The sequence below is a fragment of the Engystomops pustulosus genome, chromosome 4, assembly GCF_040894005.1.
Source record: "Engystomops pustulosus chromosome 4, aEngPut4.maternal, whole genome shotgun sequence".
In the NCBI taxonomy this organism is placed as follows: domain Eukaryota; kingdom Metazoa; phylum Chordata; class Amphibia; order Anura; family Leptodactylidae; genus Engystomops; species Engystomops pustulosus.
Window position 1 is genome coordinate 190773717 of NC_092414.1, and position 26009 is coordinate 190799725.

At 44.0% G+C, this 26009-nt stretch overlaps 1 protein-coding gene across 24 annotated transcripts in view; it reads right to left on the minus strand.

The window, feature by feature from the left end:
• Positions 1-26009, minus strand: part of CAMK2B (calcium/calmodulin dependent protein kinase II beta) — a 96100-nt gene that overhangs the window by 48469 nt on the left and 21622 nt on the right. For all 24 annotated transcript variants that reach the window (XM_072149009.1, XM_072149033.1, XM_072149021.1 and 21 more), the window contains one exon: positions 1747-1806. In XM_072149009.1, the coding sequence (XP_072005110.1) occupies positions 1747-1806 (60 nt within the window). The remainder of the gene's footprint in view (positions 1-1746; positions 1807-26009) is intronic.

The window sequence follows — 26009 nt, forward strand, 5'->3', positions numbered from 1 at the left end:
GTCACACAAATGTCTCAAGTCACTTCTTTCCATTTTCTAAGCTTTTCTTAAGCATGGTTTGGGCTGGAGTTTTTTGCACCAAACTTTTAGACAATTTGGAAAGATAAATGTCATTTGAGACATTTAGGACATCTGTAATAGAAGATAAAAGTGTCTTACTGACAATAAACAAATGTCCCACTGACTTCAGTGCACTTTTCAAAAAGTCCCTGAAATTGCAATGTGCCCAGAAAAGTCGCAAAAAGACATAAAAAAATAAAGATAAATGATCCACAATGTTTCTCATCAGATCCAAACAAATTAAACTTGCTTTCATCGCTAAAATGAATTGTGCACCACTTCTCTGTCCACACGACATGCTACTTAGCAAAGGTGAGTCTAGGCTTTTGATTCTTTCTGCTAATGAGAGCTTTGGTCCCTGTAGAGTGGGCTTTCAGTCCAAATGCTCTTAAACCTGGTGACACTGTATGATGAGACAGATCCTTACCCTGTTCAGTGTTGAACTGGTGAGCAATTCCAGCTACAGTGTTGAAACAATTACCCATGCAGATTCTCCACGTTATCCTGTCCTCTCTTGCATTTGTCTTTCAAAGGCGACCAGCCTTTGTGGGGGACTTGAATGGGTTTGTGATGTTGTAAAGATGTAAATATTCTAGAAACTACAGACTTAAAATGACTTATCTTGCTATGGTTGATAGGGACAACCCTTTGCCCTTTATCTGGACAATCTGCTGCCGGATGGTTTCAGTCACTTTGGAACGGCACGCCATTTTTGCAAAGTCAATGAAAACTGTAATGCTGGACATTAGTAAAATATGGCTTGTTAAATAATGAAGGAAATCAGATTAACACCAATAACTAGCAGGTTTCTGAAAGTGGTCTTTAATTTTGGTCAGTGTTCTTTTTCAATTATCCCATTTCAATTGTTAATTTTGTGCTTAAAGGGGTATTCTCGTCTATGCATTCACATTCAATTTCATTAATCTGCCATTTATAAACATTTTTTCAATTAGATGTTATTAAAAAAATGTACCTGTGTGAACATAATTTCTCATAAATGTAGTCATGTTGTCCCTTAGAAACAAGACTATGTCCTTGGATATGTCCACCTCTGCTGGAGAGATTGCACAAAGAAACAAAAGGCTTTTGTATATGAAATGTCCGAGAGTTCCTGTATGTCCCACAACCGTCCTGTGGTAATGAATGCTTAGTCCAGATGGTCAGGCAGGGCTCAATAGCGCATGTCTGGCAACCGCTGCCAGAGTGCGGGGTGGTCGTATCCAAGAAAGCTATCTTGTTTCTAAGAGACAACATGGCTACATTTATGAGAAATTATCTTCTCAGGAATTTTTTTTTATAACATTTTTTAATAACATCTAATTGAAGAAATATTTATACATGGCAAATGAAGTAAATTAAATGTGATTGCCCAGATGGGAATACCCATTTAAGCATATATACAATTTATGAGATGAGCTTGAAATACAGCTATTTTAGGATATATTCACATAGAACTACATAATGACCTTGACATTTAGGAAATTCAACTCCTCTGTAGGTGGGGATATTTGTCTATTCCGGTGGTGTATATGATGATAGATGTGCATCTAAGGAGGCAATGAAGATGTCATGATCCAGACTTGGCATCTCTACATTATGCCACCAAAACTTCGAAATCAGTCCACTTGAATTCTCCACCTTATGTTGTAGATTTAGCAATCCATAAATAGGTTATAAGGGTCTTACCAATATTTGGGTGCTTTAACAGGCGGCATATCCGGGCTTCTCTCTCTAGTTTCTGGTGATCTGTAGGGTGAGAAGAGACAGCTCAGGTTAGCACGGGGGGCTCTAAGCAGATTACTGTGCACCAAGATCTGCATTGTTCAAACTTTAAAGAGCAGCTATAAATACACAAGACAACAGAACGTATTCTTGTTCATTCCAGAATAGGGCGGACGCTTTGTACCAGAAGAATTTCTACTGAGCAGAATAGATAGTGGAGGCAGAAGATCTGAAATAATTGAAGGGGATGTTGTGAAGATAGGAGGTATCAGGCTTTTTTTTTTTACTAATTTTACGAATATTTCTAAATAGTTATATACAAAAGAGATAAGGGGACAATTGTAGCATCACCTAGACTTATATACTCTGAATTGCTTCTCATATGTTGTAAATTAATACCCAACCTGCATGACCCATGGACTCGCCATTAAAGATGTCGGCCCCATCAAACTACCACAAAGACCGCAGAGTTACTTTGGAAACTCCTGCAGGTTTCACATGAGGCACATAATAGCCCCCAGTGTTAAGCATTAACACTTCATAGGTAGGAAAGGGAATTGGATCATAGGCTCCATCTAGCGCTACCTGAACTTGATGTCATGGCGAAACCACAAATTACTTCTGCAAAATTAATCCATATTAAAATTCAGGAGCTCAGCCATGTCCACCCAAATCCTCCTCACTGTCATTTTCAGGTTTTGACAGCCTGTAGGCATATAGCCGTAGGTCTAGGGACTGCAGGCAGTAGGTAGCCAGGTGTGAAAAAGCATAGGGCATGTCCCTTTTAGGCTGCATTCACACATGGCATTTTAGATGCGTCAAAACATGTGCATTGTGTCAGAACACATGCGTTTTTAAAATGTTACATTGCGTTTGTCTACTCTGGTTGGTGTCATGTTTCAGGCTGTAAGACAACTGGCTGGTGTCATGTTTCAGGCTGTAAGACAACAATCTGGTGTCATGTTTCAGGCTGTAAGGCAACTGGCTGGTGTCATGTTTCAGGCTGTAAGACAACTGGCTGGTGTCATGTTTCAGGCTGTAAGACAACTGGCTGGTTTCATGTTTCAGGCTGTAAGACAACTGGCTGGTGTCATGTTTTAGGCTGTAAGACAACTGGCTGGTGTCGTGTTTCAGGCTGTAAGACAACTGGCTGGTGTCATGTTTCAGGCTGTAAGACAACTGGCTGGTGTCATGTTTCAGGCTGTAGGATAACTGGCTGGTGTCATGTTTCAGGCTGTAAGACAACTGGCTGGTGTCATGTTTCAGGCTGTAAGACAACTGGCTGGTTTCATGTTTCAGGCTGTAAGACACCTGGCTGGTGTCGTGTTTTAGGTGTAAGACAACTGGCTGGTGTCATGTTTCAGGCTGTAAGACAACTGGCTGGTGTCATGTTTCAGGCTGTAAGATAACTGGCTGGTGTCATGTTTTAGGCTGTAAGATAACTGGCTGGTGTCATGTTTTGAGGCTGTAAGACAACTGGCAGGTGTCATGTTTTAGGGTGTAAGACAACTGGCTGGTGTCATGTTTTAGGCTGTAAGACATCTGGCAGGAGTCATGTTTCAGGCTGTAAGGGTGCAGTAACACGTGTCGTTCATCGCGTGTGTTTTTTGGAACAAAGCAGCCATGTTTTTTAACCCCTATGTAACCTTTTCAAGGACTTGGCATAAGTTTTCCACTGCCTAGATGGGATTCTTTGCCATAGTGGCAGATAACATTCAGATAACTGTGGATTAGGAGGAGTTTTTAGCAACATTTAACTCCATATGAGGAACTTGTGTGTGAGTATTGTAAAGAGAATGTTCACTTATTGATAGGCATCAAATATAAATCCCAGATTTATGTCGGATTTGTTACCATCATCAGCCCAATATATACAATTTCCCTTGTATGCCAATGTACAATACAATAATGTCACAAATGTATAACAACTAGTAATTAACATGTAAGTTAGGTAAATGTTAAAGCGCCCACTAAGCGTTCAATACCCTTCTTAAAACATAAACTTTAAACTTTTTAAAATCCCTGGTTATCTAAAGACTCCCAGGACCTAGGGCTCGGGTAAGTTTCGCTCGGGTAAGTGATTACTCGCCACTTGTGCATTCTCTGAATGTAATGACAATGTAAATATACTCCACATAGCTGTGCCCCACAAAAGGTGCCAATACCACCCATACAAATTGTGGCAGTACCCGCTGAGTAGTCTCTGATTCTGAGGAACCTCCTGCAGAGGAGCTGTATACACAAAATGGCTCGAGTGTCCTGAAATGTGCAGTGACTGTAAGGCTATCTAAATGAAATATTTAATCCTATCCTTAATAATAATAATAATAATAATAATAATAATAATAATTCTTTATAATAATTCTTTATTTATATAGCACCTACAGATTACGCAGCGCTGCACAAAGCTTGTCAAATTGGTCCCTGTCCCCATGGGGCTCACAATCTAAACAACCTTCCAGTATGTTTTGGAGTCTGGAGGTGGCCATACACATCACATGACCATCCAATGTGTTCTAACATCTACTATATAGTTAGTTATATTTAAAACGACCCCTTTACTCTTGAAGGAGATATGGTAACCCACAACCATAGATGTCTGTCAGAAAACACGTCTTCTCGACTGAGCCAAGTGCGCATATTTATGGTTTGGGAGAGGTTGACCATAAAAGTGTTTGGCTGATCATAATCATCTCTTACTGTACTAATTCTTACTGTGGAAGATCACCAGATACATCGTCTAAGGCTGCATTTACACCAAAGTATGTCCGCCGGGCTGTAGCTGTCCGGTCCATGGAGAGAAGGAGGATGACCCCTCCCCTCTCCGTAGAGATACACGCCGCACATGTCCTTTCTTTTCCCCGTGTACGGAGCAGTACAGTGCCCATTCCGGCCTATGGGGGACGTAAATAAGGCCGCAAGCTTACGGCCCTATATATACGCCCCCAATGGTCGTGTGAGTGCAGCCCAAGAGCGTATCAATGGGACACAAATTTCCTACAAATTCATGAATACAAAATGACAATATTTTAGGCGAAAACTTTCAAGTGCACCACACTGTTTGTAGTTGAATTTTGATTAGGGCTCTCTGGTTCACACAACACTAAGACCTCCAATGCGGACATCTAGTCAATATCGGACCCATCTACCCCCTAGTTTATAGCCCATTTATTACTGCCCCTGGACACAATTCTGGTGTACGCTGCATAATGAAAGTGCACCAAGAAACAAAAAGGTCTGTCCACACTTTCCATAGCCGATAATTGAACACCCTGCGCCACTATTGAATTATCTGGCGCAACCTAGTAAGGCAAACTGCACAAAGGCAAGTTGCACCACTTTTCATATATTGGGGCCATCCGTGTGCCTTCAGTATGCAGGTCAGTTGCTAGGTAACACAATCATGTGACATTCCGAGGGATTGGGACAAGCTACGGACATCTCTTACCATCCTCCCATTTATTTTTGCTGATCTGCAAAACGACATAGAGTGCGACATTTGGACCATTTTTTGGTGGCCGTACGGCTCACAATCAAGTAAAATACTGTTGATACCCGGGCCCTCAGAAACCAAGTGGCCAAATGACCCATATTTTGCAGACATAGGAAAAATATGCTCGTGTACATGAGAAGAATGAAAATGTTCTCTATTTTAGAATAACACAATAAGCTGTGGGTAATAATACACCATTTGACAAGTCAAAATAGCTTGGCCAGCTCCTTAGGAAATCAGCAACCATTGAATGCGGATGGGAATATCTCAACCTACCCCTAACGCCAGATTGGCCAAAGAAGGACGGGGCTATTTAATTGCCTTCATTAGATCAATGGAGAATGTACCAATATAGGAACTTTCGAAGATTCGGGAACTTCTCTGTTAGAGTTGACTTAGCTGGGCTTACTAAGGGCCCCGCGGACCACACTTCCGTCAGACATCCCGACGATTTCCGTTTTGCGCTGTTGGGACAGGGATTCGAAAGGAGTTTTGGGCCCACGATCGGATATTGGCGCAGCTGCGCCGGCTTTCATGCGACACAAATCGGGGGACGGGCGATCTGACAGATTCGGACAAACCACGGGATTTAATTTAAAATTGTGTCATTTTTGTTATGACTTGGCAGGAGACTAAATGAGACAATTACTGTGGGTTGTGAGGTTACTATCTGGGGGCATAATCAGCCCAGCAATCTTATTTTTAGGGGCACTAACAAAGGGCTCATAGATAGATGGGGGTTTTTGCTATTAGTTTTTTTTGCGGATATCATACTGACCCATTGACTTCTATGGGTCTGTTCACATGTACTTTTTTTCACGGATGTGCAGACTGTGAGAAAAAAAATTGCATTCTTTCTCACATAATGACCACGGCCTTCATAGAAGTCAATAGATCCGACAAAAAAAAAAAAATGGACGTCATGGATGGCACATGGATGACAACCAGCTGGGCAGAAAATACATTGGAAAACCATTCCCTTTTTTTGCCAATGTGAAAAAAATAGATGACATACGGATGAGAAAAAAAAGGATGCGGATACAATATGGACTGAACACGGATACCACACGTCAACTTTTTTTTTTGCGGACAGCAATGGACATGTCCGTTTTTAGGGGTTCTGTCTGTGTGGCAGATCTGTGGCTGTATTTTAAGGTAATTAAAATTATGACAACATAATATAGGGCGTTTTTGGATGACAAGTTACAGAGCAAATATATCAGTGGGACAAGTGGGCATTTAAAGACACAGAATAGGGGGTAGCATTTGCACCGGGTGTTGCGTAAGATCGGAAAGAAGTGGCGCATTTATTATGGGTCCGCACACCGCATTTCCTTCGGGTTTCACGACTATTTCCGATTAGCGCTGTATTTAACAGGGGGTTTTGGCGCACGCGATCGGATTTTGGCGCAATCGTGCCGACTTTCTTGCGACACAAATTGGGGGTTGTCGGACAACCCGACTGATTCAGACTGAACGTGCGATTTAAAACTTAAATTGTGTTGCAAAACATGCACTTACATGCACCAGGAAGAAGAAGGTGAACTCCGGCGGACCTCAGCGGGGAAGCAACACATGCAGGATATCGGGTGCAGGGCCGGGTAAGTAAATGTGCCCCATTGTGTTGTCTGCTGGAAAAGTTAGAAGCTAAAGATGTCTGTTTTGCAAATTGGAAAATGGTATTGAGGGCCAGAAGGAAAATATAAGAAATATAAACAACTAAAGTCATAGACGACTTTACCTGTAACTGTACATTCTACTCTACAACTCTATGTAACTTTACATTTTACTCTAATATAAATCCTATAACAAGAAAGATATCACTAAAAGGCTGCTATATAGTCGTAGCATTGGAATAACTTTGATGTGTTTGCTTCACCATTACTTAAGGCAGTGGTGGCGAACCTATGGCATGGGTGCCAGTGGTGGCACTCTGAGCCCTTTCTGTGGGCACCCAGGCCTTCACTCCAACAGTTTGCCAGACGGGACTCAAAGCTTCCTCCTGTGGTCCAAGTCCATATGCCATGCTCAGCGCCATTTTAAAGCAACATCCTTAGCTGACAGGACTACAGGAGGAGCGAGAAAATGTGGATAGAGATGGATTATTGTTGGAGCACCTTCTTTGGGTCCTCTGATTCTTTCTCTTCAGGGGACCCTGGAGGGAAGTTACAATCCAAATTTCTCCATCATCTTTCTATTGTATTGGTGAACTCAGGCCACCAATACGATTGAAACTTGAGATAGATCAGGGATCAATAAGTTACTACTTAAATTGTCATGTTGGCACTTTGTGACATGTAAATGGATATTGGCTGTAGTTTGGGCACTCTGTCTCCAAAAGGTTCACCATCACTGACTTAGGGTGTTCATGTACAAAGAGACAATACAATAACACAATAAGGGTAAAGTTGCCAAAGTTTGCATTAAATATTAGACCATAAAGTAAAAAAAAAAAAGGTCCAGTTGACTTGAACACTAACATATAAATAGGGTTCACTCAGTACCTAGAAAACTGGGAGATTTCCAGGGAAAAATTGTTCCAAATATGTGAGAGTCCCGAGAGATTAGGTCAACTGACGACTATGTAACAGCAATGACTCATCTTTATTTTTTGCTTCTTTGGACGGAGCATTGTGCCGAAATTGCAGTTATGAGCGCTCAGCCCCCAGGTTGTGATACCAAGTGACAAGATGCTGAGAGCCTGCTGCCAGCACAGCCAACACTAGGCAGCAATAAGTCAGTGCGCGGCCCCCACATGACATCCCACTTCCTATTGGCTAATGCCCATCAATCGATTCCAGCGTTGTGCCCCCTGCCAGCGGCGTTGTAGCCGGCTTTAATTTCATGCCTGACTGATTAGCACTTATGGTGACCTCAGCAATGTGCGGACCATGACTGCGCAGGGCAAAATGCCTTATCAGGCAAATATAATGTCCTTCTACGTAGAAAGCAATGAGGATCGTTACATCAACGGATTTATGACAATCTCCTCTGCTACAGAATAGACTTAATCCACGAGGAATGGCACCGATGTTGTAGTACTGTTGTATGTTGTTGCGTGCTACCATGTGTACCCAATTAGTCATAAGCCAATAATTCAAGATATGATTTCGTGGAGGCTTCAAAAGATGTGGCTCAGGTAAAAACGTGTTGGGTGGTACGCATTTTACAATATCAGTGCCACCCCTTTGATATGCTCATAGATGCTCCAATTAAATAACCCCCTTAAGACCTCTAAACATGGATCTGTTAATAATAATATTAATAAGATAAATGTCCTATGTTGTTTTGTTAATTTTTCCGTTAGGTTAGGCTAAATCCACATTTGCTTTATAAGGGCCCCCTCCCATCTCCATAGGAAGATGAGCGGATGTGCTACAATACGGGCAGTGTTTGGACCACTAGAACCACTAGCGGTGTGCTCGCTACACCCAACGTGTATAATCTAAATCAATTGCCACTATCTATCTATCTATCTATCTATCTCATATCTATCTATCTATCTATCTATCTATCTCATATCTATCTATCTATCTCATATCTATCTATCTATCTATCTATCTCATATCTATCTATCTATCTCATATCTATCTATCTATCTATCTATCTCATATCTATCTATCTATCTATCTATCTATCTCATATCTATCTATCTATCTATCTATCTATCTGTCATATGTATCTTTTATCTACATATCTATCTATCTATCTATCTATCTATCTATCTATCTATCTATCTATCTATCTATCATCTATCTATCTTTCTACTTCAGGAAAGTGAAAAACGGCACACCAATGGAAGTAAACGGTGGTGGGTGCAGGCACACAAGGACCGGGCCACGGATCCCTCGATGATATGTAGCAAGAGAGTAGGCAGCACTCCAATTGTAACATGAAAAAAGTGGTTTTCTTTATTCCATGCTTTTTTAAGGTACAGCAAAGTACAGCAACGTTTCGACTCACTGGGAGGGCTTGAAAAAGACTATCTATCTATCCCATATCTATCTATCTCATATATATCTATCTCATATCTATCTATCTCTCATTTCATATCCTTATCTATATCTCTATCTAACTGTATATCTATTTTTCTATCTTCTTATTATTATATCTATTTTTCTATCTATGCCCCATCTTTCTGTCTATCTTTAGCTTCTTCTTTCTATTTTCACCTCTATTAGCACTAGTAAACATGCCCTTCCTTCGTCCTTTACGACCCCACCTATAACACAGCTTTTTATAACCCAAAATTGAGGTCAGTCCCTTAGAGAAGCCCATGAGGAGCTGGAATGAGGTTACACAGCACGAGTGATGAGGTAAGTGTGCTACATAAGGTGAAATGTATCTGCTCCACAAGGTGTGTGAAATCAGTCCGAGTAATAATGAAATCATTACCTGAACGTAGCCGCCCCCACACTCCTAATCTGTTAGTCATTCACCCTGTCAGGCCAGCTTTGCAATACAGCAGAATTGTCTATAGCAATCAGCCTTTTGGGTGGTAAATTTTAGGAAACTCCGGATATTTTGTAAGATTCATCATCATTCAATGTTCAATGGTATTGCCTATTGCAATACCAGACACAACCTGTAGACATTAGTGGCGCTGTTTCTAGAAAAATTGTTCATTTTGGATGTACAGTTTGTTGGCCAAATGTTGCCCCAATATACATGAATACATGGCGGAGTGTGCCACGGTCAGACACATAGGAACCTTTAGCAACAAATGAATCAGTCACCAGGGGAAATTCCTCAATCATATCAGATGCCTCCCAAACATTCCAGATTGAAGTTGCAGCCAAAGTCCTGGATTTCCAATGCTGTCCTGTAGTCCTAGGCGGCAAGCAGGCGATATGTAGAGCTCAGCTCTATCTACTATTATTTATAGGGAAGGGCAACATCCCCCACCAGGGCCTAGCCTTTTCTTGGTGGCCTGGAGGCAGCCGGGGCCCAGAACACCGGAGTGGCTGGCGGTTGCGGCCTATGCACGCTAGTGTCACGGTGCTTGGTATGGGGACCGGAGCGTTGTCCTACAGCCTGGCAGGTCCCCAGCAGGTGGTGTGTGCAAGAAATATGGAGGCAGAGGCTGTGGTACTGGTTCTCCCTGGGGAAACCCCTCAGTGTCTGTAGGATGAATCCATGGGTGAGGGTTGGGGAGCCTCTGGTGGTAACAGCCGTATCCAGGGATCAGACGGAGGCATCAGCTACCTGCTCCTCCGCTCACTTTATGACGCATCTGCTGTAGTAATACACACCTCTGAACTAAACCACTAACAGCATAATGCATTGAGCAGCTATGGTAGCATGGGGTGAGGTGAGTATTGCTTTTTTCTTCCTGGAACAATGGGGGTTTAGGGATCAATATGTGTGAGCATTACACAGTGTGGGGGTCATAAGTGGGAGTATTATCCAGTGTGGAGGCCACAAGAGGGGGCATTATGCAGTCTTGGGGATACAAGAGGGTGCATTAGGGTGCTACTGGGGGGCATCATACATTGTGAGGCATACAAGAGGGCACATTATACAGTGTGGGGGACAGAAGAGGGGACATTATATATCATGGGGGACACAATGATGAGGGGTTATTCTACCGTAAGAGGCTACAAGGGGGCTCATTAAACAGTTTTGGATTTATACAGTGAGGTATACAAGAAGAGGTATACAAGAGGGAGTATTATACAGTGTGGGGGACACCAGGTGGCGCAATATACAGTGTGGGGGGCACCAGACGGGTCATTTTACAGTGTGGGGGACAAAAGAGGGGGCATTATACAGTGTTGGGGACACAAGAGGGGGCATTATACTATGTGGTGGAGCAAGAGAGGGTATTAAACATCATGGGGGACACAATAGGGGGTATTCTAAAGTAAGAGGCTGCTGGGGGGCAATATACAGTGTGGCAGACACAAGAGAGGGCACTTTGAAGTTTAAGGGCTATAAAGGGACATCAAACTGTGGTGGGCATGATACCTTGTAGGGGCCACTATGTCAGCTGATTGTTGACTGTTGGGGAACATAATTGGGCATAATATTGTGTGGAGACACAATTTTTATCTCTCATATGGTGTAATAGCTGCGTGGACCATCACTGGGTTTGTCATCATGTACCCCCTCGGGCTCAGGGTTGATGTTTTTCAGCACAGAGATACATTTAGTGGCATCGATTAAGCTGCCATGTCACAGTTAATGTGCCCTGTGACAACTGATGAAGGACAGTCCACCCCAGCAGCCTCTCTATACTAGAATTGTGTATAATCTGGTCATTCTTTGGCTAGCACAAGCTTTTGGACTGCCGGTGGCTGTTCTCTGTGCCAATCTGTCAATGGGTGCATGGTAGCCACCCTTCAGCAGGCTGAATGTGCCCTGTGCCAGGGAGATGCCAGCAGGTGATGCCTAGCGGGAAACTGGTCAGAGAGCATTGAGCGTTTATCCGTCTGTTGGCAGTGTGTGGATGTGTCTGGATCAGGTTGTTAGTTATGCACAGAATGTTCTGTCTGATGCACTGAGGCTGCTCCACATACTACCTGCAATGCAGAGACTGCCGGCTCGCTGTAACCTCTTCCCTGCCAGGGAGAAGCTAAACAGCTGCTTTATAACTCATTCCGTGCCAGAGATAAACCTTGAAATGTCTGCAGGAGGACGCTGCTTAGTCATCCATTATATGGGAGCAAATAATCCACCCCGTCACGGAATAGCTACCCAATAATAACTATATCAGTGCCAGAGGGATAGTATATACTCATGTTACATGGTGAAGGTTCTAATATGACCCTTCCATAAGATTACAATAACTATGACACTTCTCCTATGTGATTAGACAAAGGTGCAGACTATAAAGTGCTGCTGAACGGTAATGGAACAGGGGGATGGCCGCTGAACAGTTGGATAATGGAAGTCTGAGAACACACTCAGTTCCGAGAAGTTACTTGTCAATGACGTAGTCATAGGAAGACGTCACACAGTTTGCCTCTGCCGTGACGGTTTTTGTCTATTCTTGGCACTGGACCGGGGTAGCAAAGCGTCCGCACTTCTATCATGGAGGGTGGGGTTCTTTTTGTTGATCTCGCTCTCTCTCATTGATGCTCTCTGACCCCATGTCTGAAGAATCAGGAGGTCTGTGACGTCACCAGCTAATCTGTGTCCTCAAAATTGCACATGCTCCACTGTTGTCTTGTGGGGAAAACTCTATTAAACCACTTATCCTGGGCCCTCAAGGTGCAAGAAGCCTCCCCTCCTATCTTTCCCACAGTCCAGGTGACACATGCGTCATGGATTTCCTTCCTCCTTCAAAAGGACCAACACCCAGAGAACCACAAAGTCGCCCAAGAGCCACCAACAGACAACCCTTATGCAGGGGCGAATTAAGACTATGGGTCCTGGGCTGTATGAATATTATAGACCCTGCAAGTCTGGGATCACTTCCTATGGTACCAGGATCAGCTTCTGGGTATACGGAGGAGGTGTCCATTCTGCCAGCTTTCAATCTGCAGTTTCAAAACCTTTGGAGGACGTTCAATGGTCCTGAAATGGTTTTTGTGTACATTGTGTATTTAGAGTAGAAACATATGTCTGATGATTTTGTGGGTGAAGGTCCTTCTCAGTATAACATTTATTGAGTGGTTTGGGTGACCATGGGTCCCTATAAGGCTTGGGTCCAAACAACCTATAATCCGCTACTGCCCTTACATACGCATAATTCTCTGAAGTGTTAGCCTGTTAAAAAAATATACTATAGTTGAATGAGCTTGAAAAGTGTCAATCAATATTTTTTTGCCTAAGATTGCTTACTTCCTTACATCTTAGTCCATTTGTCAACAGAGGGCAGCAAAGAGAGAAGAGAGAGCTCCTCCCAGAGTAAATATACTGGAGCATGATGGGAGTAAGAATTTAAATTCAACATGTTCTTTTAAGATGTAAAAAAGAAATCTTTAAATTATCCTTCATTTCATACACTACCTGGGAGGGGGGGTCTAATAGTTTCACAGGGTAAATGCTGCTGACATGTTCCTTTTAGATAAAATTAAAGGGGTGACTAAAAAATAGAATGTCAAGTTAGGTATGAATGGGTTCAAAATATTTGGGTGCCAGCACAGTAAAGGAAATATGGTGCTTAAACTGAATTGTTTAGAATGTAATTCATCCTTACTGGTGACTGATCCTTCAGATGTTTCTAGTGAATGGACCATTGCATAACAGCCTGTTCTCTTTTATGAAAGGTCCGTCTGATCACAATGGGACTCATTTACTAAGGGTCCGAACGCCGCACTTTCGTCGGGTTTCCCGAATATTTCCGTTTTGCGCCAAATAGCCCCGGGTTTTTGGCGCACGTGATCGGATTGTGGCGGGGGGCGTGGCCGTCGGACAACCTGACGGATTCAGAAAAATCGCGGAATTTAAAAAAGGAAATGTGTCGCAAGATTAGCACTCACATGTACCGGGAAGAAACAGGTGAACTCCGGCGGACCTCGGCGCAGAAGCAACGATGCAGGAACTCGGGCGCACAATGTTAGTGAATCGCAGCAGACCCGAATCCTCGTCGGACAACGCTCCGCGGCATAGCAACAGGACCGGGTAAGTAAATGAGCCTCATTGTGTCCCCTATCTGCTCCTCCCTGAAGTGTAGAAAATCTTGTAGTAAGCGGTCAATTTTTCTACAGCACCTCCGCCGGGAATTTAGAGTATTACACATTACCCATGAAAATCAACGGGTGTAATGCAGCACAGAATCATCTACCGTGATCAGATGAGACGGCCACATTCACATCAGAAGCTGCGTGATACTAACATTTACATGTGATTGTTATGCAATTTCTTCTATGCGGCTAGATGGTATATTTATGCAAAATTCTCCCCCCAAAAAACAGAAGGGCAGAAGTGTATAAATGTACACATAAATATATGACTAAAATAGTTTATTTAAAAAAAATGTGATTACAGATATATGAATTTAAAGGGAACCTTCACCACATTTGCACATATACAGCCAGTGACAGGTTCCTTTTGAGCTCTATTCACTGACTGACATCCTTCTTTTAGCTAAAAATAGTTTTGCTTACATCCACAGAAATCACCTTTTATCTTATATTCCCTGGCATCAGAGGGGGCGTGTCCTGCTCGACCGGCCCCTCCCATCTAATCCTCCCCATGCCTTATGCCTCCTTACTGGTCACAGTTCATGTCATGTGACCAGAGTGACATCATCTCAGGTACTTTAGTCTCTTAATAATAGCAAACTGTACACCATGCATGTATCTGAAAACATGAAGTCACAGCAGCCTCCATGGACTTCTACTCCTCTCCACCCCCCATGTCGGCTGCTGTGATTTCATGTAATCACATACAGTTTGCTATTGTTAGAAGGCTAAAGGACCTGCGATGATGTCACTGGTCACATGTCATGAATGTAAATCAAGGCACCATGTAAAAAAAATGACACAATGGGGCAGATTTACTTGCCCGGTCCGTTCGCGATCCAGCGGCGCGTTCTCTGCGGTGGATTCGGGTCCGGACGGGATTCATCAATGTAGTTCCTCCGCCGTCCACCAGGTGGCGCTGCTGCGCTAAAAAGCATCTGAACGCACTCAACTTCACCGAGCCGGACCAAGTGAAGGTAAGCGCGTCCCAATCGACACTTTTATTGTTTTAAATGCGGCGGTTTTTCCGAATCCGTCGGGTTTTCGCTCGGCCACGCCCCCCGATTTCCGTCGCGTGCATGCCGGATGTGACACAATCCGATCGCGTGCGCCAAAATCCCGGGGCAATACAGGGGAAATCGGCGCAAATCGGAAATATTCGGGTAACACATCGGGAAAATGCGAATCGGGCCCTTAGTAGATGACCCCCATTATATCCCTATCTGTACATAGAGCTTTATATGTCTTTAGTAGAATACTATCAGATTAGCATATTATTATATTAGCAGACGATCCCTAAGTACAAGGAGGCAGAACAGTGATTTGAAGAGACACAGAGCTGTCAGTCAGAATAAGTGGGCGTGGTTCACTGCCAGCATGAGAGAGAGAAGAGTCACAGATAGAAGAGAGAAGTTAGAAGAATCATTTGCATATGGAAAAACGTCTGTAATTAAGGAACAGGGATCTGGCAGGGACACAGGAAGAGGCTGGCAATTTATCAGGGCAGGCTGCAGGCCAGCGCTAATTATCAGCACGCTGGCCCTTTAAATCCTACCGAGCCGGCGTGCGTGCACTAGGAGACGGGGATGCACACGCCGAGGACCGCCACTGGAGCCAGGGAAGGTAAGTGAGGCTGTAGACACGATCCAGGGGCACAGGGACACGGGTGTGCCTGCAACCTGGGACATGTGTCATATGAGCACCCGTGACAATTATACATATATATAAATTGTTGATGAAAAAATGAATGTTCAGCCCCTCTCCCCCCCCAAAAAAAAATTCCACTGGTTATATTATGCATAGACACACTTGGATGCATCAAAGACTTTGGAAAAAAACTGTGATGTTATGGTATTGGTAAACTTCAAAGATATTTTAGGAACTATGGGTGAAAAGAAAAAGATAAAATTGAATATGATCCCCGGTGCCAAGAGATCTGGAGCACTGGGAATAGAGATTATGGGGCACATTTACTAAGGGTCCGAACACCGCATTTTCGTCGGGTTTCGCAATTTTTTTCCATTTTGCGCTGAATTGCCCCGGGTTTTTGGCGCACGTGATCGGACTGTGGCGCATCGGCGCCGGCTTGCATGCGACACAAATCGGGGGGTGTGGACATCGGACAACCCGACAAACCGTAGAATTTAACAATGAAATTGTGTTGCAAGCCATGCACTCACATGCAGCGGGAAGAAGATGGTGAACTCCAGCTGACCTGAGTGGGGGAAGCGACACATTCAAGAAATTGGACGCACGATCTTAGTGAATCGCGGAAGACCCGAATCCTCGTCAGACAACGCACCTCGGGAATCGGGACGGGTAAGTAATTGTGCCCCTATATTTCTACTGGTGCACAGGAATAATGCTGCCTTATCACTACAATAAAATGATTTCACAGTATCTTGCCCCTTTGGCGCCCCTTTGGAAAACTACCATCAAAATCCATCATAATAAACCAGGGGCACCAGCCATAGATCCATATAGCCATATAGATCCATACATAGCCATATTTGTTATCCACAGTCTCCTTCCTTCTAAAATCAATGTTTAAAATTATGCTAATGAGCCAGAAGGGCTCTGGAGGGGCTTTACCCAAGCCCTCCATGCTGCAGCTTTACAGACTGTTATGTAACGGCCCATTCAGTAGGGCATTACGAACCTTAACATCTGTCTGATCCCTAGTCAGTGGTAACCGGCCAACTCTATTATAGCAATCTAGGTGGTTTCAGGTCAAGTCTCTTATGTTCGGCCTATTTATTCCTTATTATTTGGCTACTCCCTCCATCAGACCTGCAGTTCTACATCTCTACACAGAGCTTTCCCAAGCAGCCAACTTCCATCTCCGACCCTGGGCTGTGAGCTACTACCAGACTACATCCAGCTACCTCGGACCTGGCAGAAAGGACCTACTACCTCAACCTGTACCCGTTGCTATGTTGGGGTCTTGGGATAAAAAGACTGTGAGTTTGATGTCTCCACGTGTGATCCCTGGCTGACACTTACTTCACAGTCCTTCCCTTCACCATCTTCCCAGGATTCCTTCACCTTCTCTTCCCCAGGGGGATGCTCTATTACACTGTGTCCTCCCCCTCTTCTCGTATCCCCTCGCTGGCCCTGCCCGGCGTGGAAGGGCATGGGGAGACACCTTAACCCAGAATTGCAGGCCTTTTGGCTCATTACCGTAATTTTCAAAGTTGATGTTAGAAGGGGTCGCGGGCCGAGCCCTCTCCATAGCCGGAAAGTCTTTGCTGCATATTGCAGCAAAGGCTTACCGGTAACACCCGCGATCGGTGCTAGCACCGATCGCGGGTGTTTTCTCCGCGATCGCCGCCGGCAATGCTGCCGGCGGCTTCAAAGAGATGGCGCCGCATGGGCGCCGCCATCTTGTCGTGGATCGCTGCTCCCCGATGACGTCACGGGGAGCGGCGATCCGTCGCCATGGTAACCTCGGGTGTTCCGAACACCCGAGGCTACTTCGTTTTAACCCATGCATTACAATGTGTTAATTGCACATTGTAATGCATGGGGAGTAAAATCCACATATACTGCCATACTGTAGTATGGCAGTATATGATAGGATCGATCAGACTACCTAGGGTTAGAGTACCCTAGGGAGTCTGAAAAATAGTAAAAGTAAAAATAAAAAAAAGTTTAAAAAAAAAAAATTATAATAAAAAAACCTAAAAATTCAAATCACCCCCCTTTCCCTAGAACTGATATAAAAATAAATAAACAGTAAAAATCATAAACACATTAGGTATCGCCGCGTCCATAAATGCCCGATCTATCAAAATATGATAATGTTTTTTCACTATGTTTAACCCCGTAACGGAAAATAGCGTCCAAAGTCGAAAATGGCATTTTTTTGCTATTTTGAAAAATATAAAAAAATTAATAAAAAGTGATCAAAAGGTCGCACAGTCCCAAAAATTATAGTAATGAAAACGGCATTAAAATTCGCAAAAAATGACACTATCCACAGCTCCGTACACCAAAGTATGAAAAAGTTATTGGCCCCAGAAGATGGCAAAATAAAAAAAAAATATTTTGTACAGGAGGTTTTAATTTTTTTAAATGTATGAAAACATTATAAAACCTATACAAATTTGGTATCCACGTGATCGTACCGACCCAAAGAATAAAGTAGACATGTCATTTGGGACGCAGAGTGAAAGCTGTAAAATCCAAGCCCACAAGAAAACGTCACAAATGTGGTTTTTCACCATTTTAGCTGCATTTGGAATTTTTTTCCCGCTTCCCAGTACACACCATAGAATATTAAATACCGTCACTATGAAGCGCAATTTGTTACGCAGAAAATAAGCCATAACACAGCTCTTTATGTGGAAAAATAAAAAAGTTATAGATTTTTGAAGTTGGTGAGTGAAAAATGGAAGTGAAAAAACTAAAAAAGGCCAAGTCGTTAAGGGGTTAAGGTGGTATTCCAGCTACTACGTAAATCACCCCACAGGTAAAAACCGCATTGCATTCAGTGTTTTATCTTTAAAGAGAAGTCTGCCTTGTTTTGTAGAAATGTATGATTTTAGCATCCTGCAGAATGTGTGGCCAGACATGCGCAGATGAAGTGGCGCTGGCCGCACTGTATCCACATTTGTCTGCACATGCGCTACTCTATGCCTAGCAAGCGGCGGTGTAGAGTAGCGCATGCGCAGATGGATGCAGTGACCATGAGGCTGGCTCTGCTTCATCTGTGCTTGTCTGGCCGCATGTTCTGACCACGCAGGTGCAAGAATGCCTGACACAGTCATAGAGGTGATGACAGTGGGCGGATCATTGTTTGATGACGTCCACAGGGGGGACAAGGCTGGGGGCGTTGCTATCCTGGGTGATGGGCAGTTTTATAAATTAGAAAATGACACATGGAGGAGCAGTTTCCCAGGAAACTGGCCTGACCTGGCTTCATTGCACATGCGCTGTACCTACGACAGTTGAGATGAGTCTAATTTTTTTTTATGCGTCTACATAAAAATTCCCACAGGGCTATTTGAGATACTGAACCAACGCCCCATAAGAACCTGTGGGTGGTTTAGTGTCCCTTGAAAGGTTCCCTTTAATGCCCCCTAAGATATGATTCATAGATAAGACGTCTCACTAATTAAGGAGGAGACATCTGGCATTTCCAACATACTAATCTATAATTTATCAGACAAATGCTAGATAATACCCCAACTTACGGGTAACAATACAGCAATAGGGATTGTTATAGTAGTCCAATATCAACCAGGAAGAACTGGGCTATAGAAGCCAGAGGGGTGAGCCAGATTCACAGCGGACCGATATCGGGGTGTGATGGGGTTTTTCTTGACATTGATAGCCTGGCCCTTGTATGGCCAATGTGGATATAGCCAGATAATAATTATTATAAGTATTGCATAAATGTATTCCATTATAATATCTATTCGTTCCCAAATATATTTGACCATTTAACCCCTTCCATCCCAGTGTGTCTGTCGAGAGTATTATTTTAACCCATTCTATAACAGGCTTAACCTTGTACTATTTTTTTAGGGTTTATGTTCTCGAGAGCCCCCGTCTCCATGTGTAAGGACGGCATATACGATATCATGTTATCTACTTTCTATTTAACTGGAAATTAAATATCTCTTCTCGATCCAGTTTCCTGCAAATTAAATGAAGATCCTCTGGGCTTTACTCTATTTGCTGCCAGGTAGAGCGAAAACATCTGTACTTTCCTCCTACTTCAGAGCTCACAGTCTTCTGCACCACCATCCATCACTCCTGATGGGGCCCCCTCATGAAAAGCTGGCCTCTGCCCTCCATCCTCCTCATATTGTGGCCTCCTGTCGTCCATTCTCCCTCATATTGTGGCCCCTGTCCTCCACCTCCCCTCATATTGTGGCCTCCTGTCTTCCATCATATTGTGACCTGTGTCCTCCATCCCTCTGGTATTGTGGCCCCCTGTACTCCATTCCTCTCATATTGTGGCCTCCTGTCCTCCATTTCCTCTATATTGTGGTCTCTGTCCTCCATCCTCCTAAAATTGTGGGCTTTTGTCCTCCATCATATTAGGGCCTCATTTCTTCAATCCCTCTCATATTGTGGCCTCCTGTCCTCCATCCTCTTCATAGTGTGGCCGCCTGTCCTCCATCATCCTCATATTGTGGCCTCCTGTCCTCCATCCCTCTTATATTGTGTCCCCTCTCCTTCTTTATCCCTCTCATATTGTGACATCCTGTCCTCCCTCATATTGTGGTCCCCTCCTCTCATATTGTGGCCCCATGTCCTCCCCTGTTCCTGGGAATTAAGCCAAAAAAAAAGTAGTTACTTACCTTTCCACCATTCCCCTGCGGCAGTCCTGCTTCTCTTCTCCCGGGGCTCTGATATGGCTTAGAGGAGGGGGAGGGGCCAGTCAGGGGAGGAGCTACCTCCACACATCTCTGCTAAAGAGCAGAGATGTGGGGAGACAGCAGGAGCTGATCCCGCCTCCCAGTTTCGGCTCTGCAGCTCTATTGTGTTGGGGCAGGGACCAGAAGTCGTGAAAATGCGGGACTCCACAGAACATTCTCCTAACCTCCCGGGATGGTGGGACAGCTTCTAAAAACCGGGACGGCCCAGCCAAATTGGGAGCTATGCCTCAAACTGGTCACGGGTCCAGGTCCTTCTGGACCTGTGTTGTCCGCCCTCACTCTTTCCTTCTTTTTCATTGCTGCATTGTTTTATGCCTTGTCATGGCATTAAATACCTGTCCAGGCCGTGCAATCCCCGAAAAAGGTGAACAATCCAACAAAAGTGAGCAGCGCGACCTGCAGTAAATGAGCCCCAATGGGTTATGATACCGGAATTTATGGTGAAGTTTAGAAATAGTTTTACAAACTTCTATTTTTGTGGTAAGGTAATAAATAAAGGCTGCGGCGAAAATTTGTATCCATCTAACATTGTTGTCTGGGTTTATTTTAATTTAGTTACGTAGGTTTATATTACATATATATATGTATATATATATGTGACTTATAATCACGTATGCTGGATTCACAGTATAATATTTTGTTAAAAAATTATTTTTGAACCACAGAGATAGGTAGTCAAAGGGATTGTCTCAAGTCTGATTGCTATCCCCTATCTACAGGACAAGAAATAACAATCTGACTGGTAGGGGTCCGACTGTAGAGACCAGCAACAGAACCCCACCGATAACAAGAACAAGGGTCCCATTCTCACTTATGGGTGAAGCAACAGTACAATGCTATGTGTGCATAGAAAATTTCAGAGCACAGCGCTCTGGTATCTCCACCACTGCATTCATTCTCTATGAGAGTGCCAGAGAGCCCTGAGTGCCATGCTCTGCAATTTCCAACACTCCCATAGTATAGAATGAAGGGATAGGACATATTCTAGACCTGCCACTTTATCAATTAGTGAGACCCCTTCTTGCTGGGGTCCATTCTCTTGATCAGTGTGTGTGCCAGAAGTCGGATCCCGGGTAATTGGATTGTTGTACTCTATTCCGTGGATAGGTGCTAATAGTAGTACTTAGTAAAACCCCTTTAAAGCAACCAAAAGCAGAAGAGCTTTCATTTCCCAGGATCAGTATATGGAAATCACTACACCACGGGCAACAAAGAGAATTTTCCTTTTAGTCACTTTCATAAATCCCATGTTTTGACGTGATGTGCAGAGGATTTTAATAGAAAATCCTTATTTTAAACTTTTGCTCTTATATGCCCCCCCCCCCCACACACAATTTCAACCAATAAATGAGGAGTATCTGTGGATGCGGCAGTGTTGGCGCTGTGCATTCCTGTGTGAACGAGTCCTTATCTGCACTGCTCATTAAGTGACTGTGCTCCATTAACTCCTTCCCACAGAACATCACCAGAGGACATTGTTAGAACATGTGTATAATGACGCGTGCATTCATTTCTATTTTTTAGGGTTTTTTTTTTTTATTTGGCGAGGAGGGGTTAACTCCAGTACACATCAGGATGATGACATCGCCGAGGTGGGGGATGATGCAAAGAGGAGGGAATCGGCTTGGGTGGGGGGTATGGATGCGACCGAGCGGTATGCATGGCAACCAGCATCACACAGTCAGCAGAGCACGCGTCGGCAGGAGAAATATTTATAACCATAGATTGGATCTTACATTTGTACTGTATCACACTGCCATCCCCTGCTATTCCTGGACTGACCTAGAATACACAGAGCTGCCACTAGTCATCCAAGCCGGACCCACAGCGGGCCTTGATGCCGGTCTGGAGCCTCCATCTATGTAATATTCTCATGGTGCTTCATGTCCACTCACTCCGAGCAGCCTCCCGTAATTATCACCCAATCCCCCACACACCCCACCTATTCTTCTCCATTTATTTCCCATGAGCAGACACCTAACTGAAACATACTGCGTGTTCCCAACCTCCACCCCTCATTTGGCCGTGGTGCAGCTCCCCTCCCAGCGTGTGGGAAGTAGCCCGTACACCACCATCTGTGCCTCGCACCATCTGTATAGCGCACAGGTGGGGTATGGGGTAGAGGAACGCTCACAGAACTGCTCCCAGGATTTTATGGTGTGGTGTGTAATAATGATAAACCCATAGTCCACATACAAAAGGTCCTCTATGGCCATTCTGGCAACACTAACGATCTCTAAAATTGGGGATTTTTCCTAAATTCAGTCCAGAATGGAATGAGCATATCCTTGGCATCTTCAAGATTACACAATGTTTGGTGGCACCATTTCCACAGACCTTTCTCCAAGATGGTAGAGAACATCAATATAAGGAGTCCTGCAGAAAGTAGACCGCGCCCCTGAAGAATAACCTGCAGTCTCATAAATAAAATGTAAATTTCACTAAAAAAAATAGAGCATAGCGCTCAGGTATCTCCAGCACTGCATTCATTCTCTATGAGAGTAAGAAAAAAACTTTCACGTCTTATGGTGTGGGACTGTCATGGACATCACATCATCCGATGCCTTGGGGCTTCCTACTCACGGCAAATGTTCCCAAAAGTCACCCATCAGACAATAAATATAAGTAATAGTGACTGTTGCCATGTTATTGAGTGCAGTGTATGTTCTTCAAGGTTATCTTGTGGTATGTAACAACATTTAATCCTGAAGCCTAAATGGTGGGACCACCATAGATCTGTTCTTTCTACAACTTCCCACACAAACTGTTTGAGATCGAGGGAACCAGGAAATCAAACTAACACCTTACGCTACGCATGTTCCTCAATGCTTCCTGAAGATTTTTGGAGTTATTACCCGTATTTTCCTGCCTACTCTGCCTTTACTATCAACATACACATGAAACATAGTCTTCGGCTACATTCAGACGGCCAGTGCCTGCCGTACCGTAGCACGGCAGGTACACGGCAGCGCACAGGGAGAGAAGGTGATCGCCGCTCCCCCGGCCCCTCTCCATAGGAATATATATTGCGCCAAGCGCCATATTCTGTTGAAAGATAGGACATGCCCTATCTTTCGACGGGGTACGGAGCGGTACGGTGCCGCACATGTGCGGCACCGTACCGCTCCCGTAGGACGGCGTGCACCCATTGCCGCCTATGGGGGAGGTATATGGGCCGTATATACGTCCGCTGTATATATACGTCCCCCATTTAGAATGCAAGAAGTGCCAACCGCAGTATGTAGATTCTGCTTCTCGTATATTGAAAGCTAGGATACATGAGCACATTAATGGAGCTCCTGGCAACCCTAAGAATCTCACAAGCAGTCAGTACATTTCAGAAGCCTCCAAATATTTCAATACCACCACAAAGGTTCTGTCACCCCATGACTCTAAGGCACCTTGCACACAAACGTGTGGGAGACCGAAATCAATCCACACAATTTGAGACCAGATATCAGTCCCCAACGCCCCCTAGGCAAAGTGCAGTGGGCACAAATGTCGTAGTGTCCTATATTTTTCAGTTTTAGGCTATGGTCGGGCAGGCATATGTCAAACGCGATGGATAGGAGTTGGGGTGACCCCTCCCCTCTTCATAGCAATCCACGGATTGTCCTATCTTTTCCCCTGCGTACGGAGCGAGCATAGATTTGTGTCCAAGGAGCCTAAAAGCAGTTCAGCATGTTATAAGGCACAGAAGGTGAAGTGACCATCTAAAAAGTTACGTACGGGAGAAGCCTGTTGGATAATACTAATGGACACATGTCAAAGGGTTACTTTACAAAAATGATCAACTATATGTGTATTGAAATTATGCTTTTGTATATTCATTTGGTTCATGCTCACTTGATGTGATGATGTTGTCTCACTAGTCATCTGCTGGCTTCTTTGGCTTCACATAATGCATCTTATATGGTCCAAAACACGTCACTAGTAATGTTTTTTGTATGCGATCACCTATTTTTAACCATTTAATTATACATTTTTGGATTGCACTACTTTTGCCAGTGTCGTTTTCTGAATTTTATTCTATTTATGTTCGTCAAACCATTCCTGAAGATTATTATAGTTGTAAGAACATGACAATTTCTCCGCTAGCTTGTCTTTTTTCTCTTGTTGACACCTCCGGAGTGAAGGGGGAACATGACGGTGCATTTTGTGTACGGGTATTGATGTAAGATGGTACTGTGAGAAGGGAGAGGCTCAGGAGTAGATGTCACTTCCTGTTCTGTCTCTCTTAGGCTGCTTTCTTACTAATGTATGCACGCCTGGGCCGTATCCCAGGCATGCATACAGCCGCACACAGGAGAGCGCTGCTTACCCTTCCCTGTCCATATGGAGAAGTGCGTCGCGTCCATACTTACAGGGGAAGATAGAGCAAGCTCTATCTTTTCCCCCTGGTAGGGTATGGCACGGTGGGCAATACATAAAAATGGATGGACATATTGCCCATTGAAATGCATGAAGACGTATGCAACCTGTACCGCAACGGTACGGGTAGTATATGGCCATTTTCACACAGTGATAAAATAGCCTTATTCTGTTTCTCTCACTAGAAGAACAAAAAGAAACATGTCCCTCCTGCCCACCCTGTTCTATTGATAGTCTACAACTGGTTATTTAACTATTGGATGTATAATGCTATAAAAATGATTGTAACTGTTATTTGTTGGACACTGGTTATGATGAGATGAAGTTGGTGTTATCCTCCTAAGCCCAAGGGAAGGGCAATTCTTCAGCCATGGTTCCCTAGCGGTTTCCTCCACAGGGGGATTTTCCTCTCCGGAGCGCTGTGGGATGACTCTATGTGAGTCGGAGGTTGCCGAAGGTTTCAATCTGGACATTAAAATTTCTGAATAATATATTCATGGCTTTGGTTAAAAAAGGAAATATATAGCTAAAAAAGAAATCTGTAAATGGAAAAATATACTGTATATACACAGCACAAAAAAATGTGCTGAAAAAAATAACCTCGGCTTATACACAGGTCAATAAAAAAAATAAACTTACATACTGTACTCAACTTCCGCCCCCAAAATGATTAGTGTGGCTCCTCGATGCTCCGGGCGGCTCCCCATGACTCCTCTTCTTTCTTCTCTCTGTTGTATAAGCCGCCAAAGGCGCGGCCATGTGCTCTGCCAGCTGGCGCACACTATGATGCGGCGGTGTCGCTGGTGATTACGTCAAAGTGTGCACAGCAGAGAGAAGAAAGAAGAGGAGCCGCGGGGAGGGAAGCATCTGAGAGCCGCGCCGAGCACCGGGAGTGCAGAAAGATCAGTATGTAAGTTTATTTTTTTATGTGCTGGGCAAACTGGTGGCTGGCTGTATACAAAAGGGGGCTGTCTGTATATTAAAGGGGGATGGCTGTATACTAAAGGGGGCTTGCTGGCTGTATACTAAAGGGGGCTGGCTATATACTACAGGGGTCTGGCTGGCTATATACTACTGGGGGCTGGCTATATGCTACTCGGGGCTTGCTGGCTGTATACTAAAGGGGGCTGGCTGTATACTAAAGGGGGCTAGCTATATACTACTGGGGGCTTGCTTGCTATATACTGGGAGGCTGTGACCAATGTATTTCCTACCCTTGGCTTATACTTGAGTCAATAGGTTTTCAAAGTTTTTGGTGGTAAAACTCGATTTATACTCCGGTGGGCTTATACTCGAGTATATACGATAGCTGTATAAAGAAAAGAAAATAGGAAGGAAATAAAA